The following is a 10783-nucleotide window of genomic DNA, read 5'->3' as shown; positions in this document are numbered from 1 at the left end:
AGGTGCAATCACTCTAATGGGATTATATTATAGCGCCCCCACCCCCAACAGTCACTGGGATGTTGAGGAACTGATATGTAAGGATAGCAAGGCATGCGATATTTGGATGAGGGAGGTTGTGAATTTAGTCAAAAAGAAAAAGGAAGCACGTGTCAGGTTTGGAAAGCAGGGTCCATGAAGAATATAAAGAAAGCAAAAAAGAACTCAAGCAGGAAATTAGGAGAGCAAGGAGGGACCATGAAATGTCCTTGGTAAGTAGGGTTAAAGAGAATCCCAAGGCATTTTATACATATGTTAAAAGCAAGACAATAACAAGGGAGAATGTAGGCCCAGCCAAGGATAATGCAGAGACATTCTGCTTGTAGGCAGAGGCAATGGGCAAGATCCTAAATGAGTACTTTGCATTGGTATTCACCAAGAGGGACATAGAGGATAGTGCGGGACATGCTAATATGCTATGGCATTTTGAGGTCAAGAAAGAAGTGGTGTTGGGTCTCTTGAAAAGCATTAAGGTGGATAAGTCCTCAGTGCCAGATGGGATCTCCCCCAGGTTATTGAGAGGCAAGAAGGAGATTGCTGGGGTCTTGACCAAGATCTTTGTGGCCTCTCTAGTCACTGGACAGGTCCCTGAGGACTGACAAGTCGCTGATGCTGTTCCTCTATTCAAGATGGGAAATAAGGATAATCTAGGAAATTATAGACAGGTGAGTCTCACATCGGTGATTGGGAAGCTATTGGAGAGGTTTCTTGGGGATACAATTTATATGCATTTGGAAAAGCATGGCCTAATTAGGGACAGTCAGCATGGCTTTATGCAGGGCAGGTCATGTCTTACAAACTTGATTGATTTTTCTTTGAGGAGGCAACGAGGGTGATCGATGACGGTAGAGCAGTGGATGTTGTTTACATGGATTTTAGTAAGGCTTTCAACAAGGTCCCTCATGGTGGGCTCATCGAGAAGATCAAGATGCATGGGATCTACAGGGACTTGGCTGTTTTGATTCAGAATTTACTTACCCACAGAAGTCAGAGGGTAGGGGTGGAAGGGTGTTTTTCTGGCTGGAGGTCCATGACTAGTAGTGTTCTGCAGGGATCTGTGCTTGTTGCTTGTGATTTATATAAATGACTTGCATGAAAACATACGTGGGTGGGTTAGTAAATTTGCAGATGCCACAAAGATCAGGGGAATTGTGGGTAGTGTAGAAGGTTGTCAAAGATACAGCGGATTTAGATTAGTTGCAGATATGGGCAGAGAGGTGGCAGATGGAGTTTAATCCAGGCACGTGTGAGCTGTTGAACTTTAGAAGATCAAATATTAAGGGAAAATATAGAGTTAATGGCAGAACCCTTAACAGCATTGATGTTGACCCCAGGAATCTTGGGGTCCTAGTCCAAAGCTCCCTGAAAGTGGCCAACAAGTAGACAAGGTGGAAAAGGTGGTGTATGGCATGCTTGCTTTTATTGATCAGGACACTGAGTACAAGAGCCAGGAAAAAAGCCTTATAAAATTTTGGTGAGGCCACACTTAAGAGTATTGCGTTCAATTTTGGTCACCACATTACAGGAAGGATGTGGCCGTTTTGGAGAGAGTACAGAAGAGGTTTACCAGCATGCAGCCTGGATTACAGGGTATGAGCTATAAGGAGAGGCTGGACAAACTGGGGTTGTTTTCTCTAGAGCGGTGGAGACCTGAAACAAGTTTATAAAATTATGACAGGCATTGATTGGGAAAAAGATTCTGACTGTCAACCCTGAATTTAAACGTCTGATACTAGAGGGCATGCATTTAAGTTGAGGAGGGGAAAGTTTAAAGGAGATATAGGGGACAAGTTTGGCAGGTGTCTGGAACATGCTTCTAGGAGTAGTGGTGGAGGCAGATATGATGCGAGCATTTAAGGGGTTTTTAGATAGGCACACGAATAAACAAGGAATGAAGGGATATGGGCCATGGGCATGCAGAAGGGATTAGTTTAATTTGGTGTAATGTTCAACACAACATCATGCGCTGAAGGGCCTGTTCCTGTACTGTTCTAAATGAGAACCAAAAAACATGACGACAGGGTAAAGGTATAGGAGCTGCATTATCAGCAAACTAGAGCTGTGTGTGTGTGTGTGTGTGTGCGCGCGCGCGCGCAAGAGGGAGATGGGGGGGAAGCAAGTAATGTGAGACAGATGTTGCAACAATGTAGATTAAGTTTGAAGCTATTTTGTAACCTACCAGAGAGAAATTTACACATTTCCACGATAAGACTAGGTCTCCAAACAGGAGTTTTAAAAAAAAAAACTGTAACTGGATTTCCTGAGTCATCTTACCAATTTATTAAGTTGTCCAATATCAACAACATTTTTAAAATTGATACCAATTGTGATTCTAATATGAATTTTATGAATCATGAAATACTATGTTGAATAATTCACTGTAATTATAAATGCCCCAGAAAGTTATGAAATACTACAAAATTGTTTCTCCAGAAGTATTTCTTAAACCAACAACCTTGCCAACCAGATGGACAAAAACAGCAAGAAAAAAAGACCATCAACTCTAATTTGCTTCCTTAAGTCACAAACCATTCTTACTTGGAAATACATCACCATTCGTTCAGTACCATTGAATTAAAATCCTGAAACTCCCTCCTTAATAACACTTACCCTCATCACCGAAGATGCTGTAGTTCAAAGTGGCAGCTCAGGATCACTTCTGAAGTGCAAGTAGGGATTGGCAATGAATGCTGGTATCACTGATGTCCATATCCAGAGACTTTTTTTTAAATATAAAAAGCTAAGATATTCTCCCTGAAATTTGACTGCATTTGCAATGTCTTAATTCAATATTCTCAGCATAAAGTCGTAACTTAGATTCCCCCTTGTTCTTGCAGAGCACGACACTCTAATGAACACTTCTGCAGTAAACTAATAGCATGGTGCAGACATACAAAATTAATAAACCAGAAAAGCATTATTTCATGTAAATGTGAAAATGTTTTCAAATTTATTTGCAGCATGTATGTGTTTTAAATAATCACATTTTAGTCATCCATTTGTTGCAGTCATTCAACACTAGCCTAGTGGTAACATATTCAAAATAACAAGTGCAGAAACACTGCATCATACTTTAGGCTCACACCCACCAGAAATAGCTACTTGATAAACAGGGAAGCAGGATCTATCCTGAGATTTAATCACAATGAAAAATATAGTGCAAAGCTTTATATTCTTAAAAACCCTGTTAAACCAAGTGATTTATTAAATAGTCAACATTGCACATTGAGACATCTAGTAACGGTCCTCATATTAGACATAAGACATCAGGAAGATGACTTCTCCATCATTATCTTCACCCTATTTGAAATATTTACAGCTAACCTGGAAGTTGTAACTTTACTGCTGTTTCATTTATCTAATCTACATTTATCTAGCAAAGTTACCTGAGTCACCTTTTGTAAAAGCTCATCACCTATTTAAGATACACACCAGCCATCATTCAATAACTAAGCTTCTACTTCGGTATTCATTATAGCTACTTTGATTAATAATCCTACAAAAACGGTCGTTGAAAATATGATTGTTTGAAATCTAACCGACTAAATTGAGAGTCAAATTCTAAACTGAATTAAATAGAAATGATTTCTTTCTCTTTTACTCCCAAGAGTTGTGCAATAGATTTTGGGGACTAATTCAATCTATATGAAACCTCAAAATCCTCATGTGGTTTAGAACAAAATGTAGGAAAGATAGAGTTAGACAAATGTGTGTGTAACACATAAACATTTTTAGACCGTCGACAAAGGTTGTTTCACTCTCTAGTCAAAAATAAAGAACCTACTGCAAATAAAAAGCAACTTTTAAAATCATGTTATGGAAGATTACTTGTGTGCAGCATTGAACGTATTGCACTCAATGCTACCTAGCCCCACGTGACTAGATGACACTTCATTTGTATGGCTGTACATCAAGTTAAAACAGGTTATTCAAGTTGAAATTCAAAATAACAAATTAATAACAAATAATTGAAATTCTGTTATTGACATTCAGGTAATGAGGTTAGAACAATGTTAGCAGGGAAAAAAAAAAGTACATTTACAAAATACTTGAGAGCAAAAGTGACCAATTAACTGAAGAACATACTAATGCATTGCAAACAAAGGCAAAGTAATTAAAGCAGTGAAAAATAAGCTGCATGTTTTCACATCAGTACGTAGTTAAGTAGCATGCGAGTTAATATCAGTCCTCAATGCCACTACAACTTCAAGTAGTAGAATCCAGGCACTGTTAGTTTACAGCGTTCCAAGCTATAAAATTAAATTCAAAGACAAACGGTATTCAGTACTGCAGTTTCAAATTAACTAATCACTTTGTGCAACTAAAGAATATTGTAGCTATGCACACTTTTACCATACAATGCACAAAAATGCTGAGGTATATTGAGCCAAAGTTCCTGCTAAAAAAAACATTACAACACAAGACAGGAAGGTAGGAAGAGGATTTCGGCAGGTTTTAAAAGGTGATGGGATATCCAAGCAGTTTTCTGGTATATGCATATGAACGGCACACAGGCAGGTACAAGGTGAAGGAAGGCCTTGATGAATAGTCATTTAGTTTTTAGTAGAATCTCCATTGCATCTTGTTACAATCATGTCTTGGTAGGCGTGGCATTCAACTGAGGTATTTTGATTTTACCATGCTTTCTTTGGAATGGGGTTTCTACTCAAGGGTGCAGGTAAGTAATATGCAGATAGGTTAATGGCAGGGTCATTAAAGGTCTATAAGCTGATCCACAAGCAGAAAAGACCTAGCTAGACCAGGAAGACTGTTCTCTGAACTCCCACTGCGGTTCTTTGAATGACCACCTAGAAAAGTAAAAAATATCACTTTACTAGGTTATTTTTAAGCATCCTGCACAACTGGATTTTGTGAACTATATTCCTAATTGCGCTCACACCATCAGATTTGGAATGAGTTGTTGACAGATGATGTGCTGAAAAAGGCAAAAAGAATGCAAAGGACAGACGTGATCAAGTAGGGAAAACAGAGTTACACAATTTGGAATGAAAGTAGTAAGAGTCGGAGAGAATGGCACACTTCAATGAATTTACATTGTTTTGTTAAAATTATTCTTAATACATGGGGTCTATAATGAGCCACAATTCTGCCAGTGAATTCCCTGACAAAGACAACACTCGACAGCCTCTTAATAATATGGAAAGTTGTTAAATTGTGCAGAGTTTTACCTTACACCAGTAAAGAATTTTCACAATAAAATACTCTACAGTACTTACCAATTACAACCATTTAAAAGTTTATGATTTTGTTTTTGTATTTTTTTCATATTAACTGGAAATTGATGTCTCCTAGGTTTCAGAATAAGCAACATTCATAAAAAATAAAATCATCTGCCATCTCATCTTACCAGTCTGTTTAGAAGATACAGTAGGGGTAAAAGGGTCAGTGCTGTCAGCTGAAGCAGGAGCAAGGATGCTGGAATGTGAAACTGAGTCATCCCCAGCACAGTTACCTGAGAAGGTGCAATAGGAATAGCAGAGGAAAGAACATAATGACTCAAAGAGGTTGCAGGACAGAAAAGTGAGCAAAAATACAGCAAAATCCATTCTATAGAACATGCAGCGCAAGTGTTTCCTTAAAAAGTGTTTTTTTAAAAATATTCAAAGTGTAAATTCACTTAATAAATAAAATCATATCTAGTCAATTCAATTTTCTTTGAGGTGACCCTCTGTTAAGTTTTATTTTTTTGTGAAATTTGTCTCAAGTGAGTGGATTCCAGTACATTTGATATTTTGCACTAGAACAAAAAGCAAAACATAAGAACAAGCATTCTCCATTGATAATCACCACATTAATTCAATTTTTAAAAAATAATTTCAAAACAACAATGGGAATGACAGTCCATTTACGATGGAAGAAATTAATGGACATTCTATGTCCAGTCATTCAAAGGAAGATTTCATTTTAAGGCTAGTCATATAGGTCCCAGTCTTGTTGAAACAGCAGCTGACCTGATGGCTCATGTCAGTATATTTTGTGATTAGCAGTCGCAGACAGAAAATCTTTGGGTTCCATTACTGCTGTGCTAGCATTTACTCATCTGTTAATGGTAAGGGTGCTGCAATATGATCTAGAAACCCCGAGCTGGGTATTGATGAGGATTCAGATTCCTGATTGGGTGAAATATTTACTATTAGAAAATAGTAATCTATGGAAAAGAACTGGGTTCAGAAGCAACAGCTAATCAGCTAAATAGTCTACCAATATGAACTATCACGATTGATGTGGGAATAATAATTTCTGGATGCATACGACAAATAATTCTACTCCAGCAGCAGAAATGAAGAAAAATTTGCAAGCATATGAAACACCAACAGCACTTTGAAAACAAAGGATATTTTGGATACACAAACATCAAAATTTTCTCCACATTTTGCAGTTCTACCTACAGTCCATAATCCAACAAATTACTTTGCATGCAACCATACAAATGGAATGGATTATTTAAAGATTTTGAATAATTTTTAATCATACATTCCATTTTAGTGAATCTCACTTTCTAATTAGATCTTAAGAAACAAGGCAGAAGTTCTCCTTACCGTTTCCAAAACAAATCAACAGGTCAACTATCCGACAGCAGCAAAATTAAACAAAAATGTTTATTTCACCTTCGGAAATATAGTCAAAGACATTCCCTACATTGTGACTATGTTCATTTGTTATCACATGACTGCCCACGTGCCATCTACTTCTCCCTACTTCTTGTTGGGTCAAAATCCTGTAACACCCTCTCTAACGGTATTGTGGGTATACTTACACCAAATGGGCTGCACTGGTTCAAAAAGGCAGCTCACCACTGCCTTCTCAAGGACAATTGTGGATGAGCAGTAAATGCCTCCCCAGCCAGCCATCCCACGAATGAAAAAGACCTTCATTTTGGAATCTAGTGTCAGGATCTTTCTGTAAACTTGTAACCTGTGCATATTGGTTGGGAAAAACTGGTTTAAAAGAATATTGGATGATGTCAGGATAAATTATTTTTAAGGAAAAAGAGGCTTAGTCCAAAATGAAGTCTTTCTGATGGACACAGACTGCTTTAGCATGAGGAGCCGTAAATGGTACCGAACAATCACAATCAACAGTGAACCTGCCCATCTCTGACCTTATATAGAAGAGGGAAAGTAGTTGGTGAAGCAGAAGATGGTTGGGGCTAGGACACTACCCTTACAAACTCATATAGTAGTGTCCTAGAACTGGGATGACTGAATTCTAATAGCCACAACCATCCTCCTTAATGCTGGGTATGACTTCATCCTGTGGACAGTTCCCTCTCACCCCGATTCCCAGTGGCTCAAGTTTTGCAAGAGCTCCTTGATGCTAAACTTGGTCAAATGCTGCACTGATGTCAAGGGCAGTCACTCTCACCTCCCACCTTCCCTTTGGGAGTTCAGTTCTCTTGTCCACATTTGAACCAAGCCTACAATGAAGGCAGGAGTTGAGATACCTGGCAGAACACAAATTCAGCAGCAGTGAGCAGGTTATTGCTAAGCAAGTGCTGCTTGACAGCACTGTTGATGACATCTTCCATTACCTTTCTGATTATCCGATAGTGGAATGATGGGGCAGTAAGTGGCTGGTTTAGATTTGCACTGCTTTTTGCACACCGGGCATACCTGGGCAATTTTTCACATTGCCAGGGTTGCAGCTGGACTGGGGCAGCTTGATACATCAAGCTCTGGAGCACAAACCTTTAGTACCATTACCAGAATACCGTCAGGTCCCATAGTCTTTTGAATTGGCAGGTGTAACGTTTGGGATCTCTGGAAGAGGTGAAAACGGGTCATCCACTCAACATTTTTGCTGAAGCATTCACACTATTAGAAGCAGACTGCACTCAAAGCATTCTTTTTAAAATCTGGTCAGGCAGCATTGGAATAAAATTATGGTGGTTTTAATTATAACTTGATTTTTATTTTGAAAAACTGTAAACAATTCTTTTCCCTATGTACTATAACACTAATTCCAGAAAATAACAAGCAAAATAAAAGCAAAACACTGCTGGAAATCTGAAATATAAACAAAGTACTAGAAAAATTCAGATCTGGAAGCAACTTTGGAGAGAGAAACAGTTAACATTTGGAGTAGAACATGGCTTTTCTTGAACTCAAGTGGTCAGAACTGTTCAGTTTCTCCTGAGCTTTGTTTTTATTTTATACACCTACACACATACCTGTTTTACTGGTTCAACAATTACACTCATCTTTTAAGTTTTGCACAAGATCACGCGTAAGAGACGTTCTTAAAGTATACTTTTCAAAGTAAATAAAAATTACTAAGGCAAAGTTCAAATCAGAAGAATTAATTGTGGGAAACTTGTTCTTCTGCCCTCATTCACTGTGATAATCCTCAAGAGATCAAAACACTAAGACTCATTATTTATTCATTCTTACCTGGGAAGTCAGATAGTGGTACATGCATAAAAGGATCAGAAATAGCAGCTGATGTGCTAAATTCTAGAAATGAAGCTTCCATAGATATTTTAACTTCTTAGGAAATGTAAAAGGAGAGTAGTTGGAAGAAAAAAAACAGAATGAGAAAGTAATAGAAAGAATTTTATGCATAATAGTAATAAAAGGTAAGCTGTATATTAGTGACTAAATTAAAAGTATAAGCCAAATTAAAAAGAGACTTTGCTTGCATCAATGGATCAGAGGACTCCCTTAATTATTTTCTATCAAACAGGTTCACTTTTATTGCATACTGAAAATTCAAAACAATGCTAAGTGTTGTATTAAATGACTATCAGATAAATACTGATTTGCGATCAATCATGGTAGCAAAATTACCAGGAGTCCACAGCTGCTGATAGATTACACAAATCCTAATACAAACCTGTTCCAGATACAAAAGGTGAAGCCCCAAATAAATCTGTTTGGGGTGGAGTCATGCTGGGGGGAAATGTTGGAAGCAAATTTGCAGTGGGCATTTTCTCCAGTTCCGCAGTTTTATCTGTCAGAATAGTTTTAAAGAAAACTATTAGTTAACGGGGAATTACCTTCAGATTTTTTTCTCTAAGATAAGAGGATAGTGAGATATTTCAGTGAGTTTATTGGTAACATTCGCTCAGGTGATCATTAGCCATTGCCTGTTCCCACCACATTGCTGACTTAACTGAACCTCAACCTACTGGAGCATATGCAGGTTTACATTAGGAACTTAGAATTTGCTGGTTTAACAATAACTTATTTTTAGCTTCTCCAAATCGAGTATAGACATTCACTTTCAGCAATACTTTCCAGGTCTGATTGTCGAATGAAAAAAAAACTTAATCCAGAAACCAGTCTTGTCTCAGCAACAAGAATAAACCCCACATACTCTGAATGACTCGTATTTCAAACCTTTTTCGAACTAGACAAATCTCTAAAGAAGGGGAATAAACTCCACAGCTTTGTCCACAGTGTAGACAAGTTATAGTACGAATGAAGCTTGCAGTGCACAACCCCATGTTTAATGCCTGCATACATCCAAAATACACTGCTATTCTTGTGAATCACCCTATTAATTGCATATGCTTAGCCCAAGTGGTATGCAGAGGACAGGGAACAATGTCACATGGAACTACTTACGAAAAGTGAGCACAGCACACCTCATAAGTCCTCAAAACACTCACCATCTCGAAGCTCAGCAAACTCTTTATTTAAAAGGTCTTCTACTGTTAAATTGGAAAAATTGTCATCTCCAAAAGGATTCCAAACGGAGAGATCTGGTGGATTATAAATGTTCTGCTCCGAGGCATTGGGTGATCCTGCAGGACTTGTAGAGGCTGACCTAAATTGGAATTGGTCAGAAGTAAAACATTTGAAACCGCAGACAGAATCACTGTACATCTTGCAAATGGAGATAAGTTGCAGAATGGAGAAATATTTGACTAAAAGTTGGAAACTGGTAAAAGAGGCACAGTCCCAGAAAGTCAGCAGAATCATAGGCTTCAGCCAAAGCAATCTTATTTATAAATCATTTGCTACATAAATCTAGAAAAAAAAGTTCTATTTCCATAATATAATTCAAAATAATCTAAACTGCTCTTACTCTACAAGGAACAAAATAACAATATTTGGGCGGCATGGCAGCTCAGTAGTTAGCACTGCTTCCCTCACAGCACCAGGGACCTGGGTTCAATTCCAGTCTCGGGTGACTGTCTGTGTGGAGTTTGCACATTCTTCCCATGTCTGTGAGAGTTTCTGCCAGGTGCTCCGGTTTCCTTCCACAGTCCAAGGATGGTCAAAAATCACATGACACAAACCAAAGATGTGCAGGTTAGCTGGATTGGCCATACTAAATTGCCCATAGTGCCCAGGGACATGTAGGTTAGGTGGATTAACCATGGGAAATGCAGGGTTACAGGGACTTGGGGGGTGGTGGTGGTGCGAATCTGTGTAGGTTGTTCGTCTGACACTCAGTGTGGACTTGTTGGGCTGAATGGCCTGTTTCCATACTATAGGGATTCTATATAAATAAAAATTGTGCAACAAAACTGTAGATTTCCCACTTAAGACTATATGCATAGGAGCCTTTTTTAATTCTAAATACAGATGAACAAAGAGCAGGAGTAGGCCATTAAGTTCTTTGAGCCTGCTCCGCTATTCAATAAGATCTGTTTGCAACTTCAAATCCTCTTTCCTGCCTACCTCCTCCTTGCTTAATAATAATCTAACTCTACATAAAAAAAAATCAAGAGTTATACTGAGATAACAAGGTGTACAGCTGGATGACCACAGCAGGC

General features: G+C 38.3%; 1 protein-coding gene across 1 annotated transcript in view; it reads right to left on the bottom strand.

Annotated features, from left to right (window-relative positions):
• Positions 1 to 2959: 2959 nt before the first annotated feature.
• The window catches only part of LOC109917756 (AP2-associated protein kinase 1-like), a 90582-nt gene continuing 82758 nt past the window's right edge, over positions 2960 to 10783 (bottom strand). Inside the window, exons 18-20 of the mRNA XM_048616177.1 lie at positions 9671 to 9828; positions 8893 to 9009; positions 2960 to 4847 (exon numbers count right to left, since the gene is read on the bottom strand). Coding sequence (XP_048472134.1) covers positions 4753 to 4847; positions 8893 to 9009; positions 9671 to 9828 — 370 coding nt within the window. The 3' untranslated portion in view covers positions 2960 to 4752. The remainder of the gene's footprint in view (positions 4848 to 8892; positions 9010 to 9670; positions 9829 to 10783) is intronic.

The sequence above is a fragment of the Rhincodon typus genome, chromosome 34, assembly GCF_021869965.1.
Source record: "Rhincodon typus isolate 14 chromosome 34, sRhiTyp1.1, whole genome shotgun sequence".
Classification (NCBI taxonomy): domain Eukaryota; kingdom Metazoa; phylum Chordata; class Chondrichthyes; order Orectolobiformes; family Rhincodontidae; genus Rhincodon; species Rhincodon typus.
The sequence above is the reverse complement of the archived record's forward strand: the minus strand, read 5'-3'. Positions and strand labels throughout refer to the sequence as shown.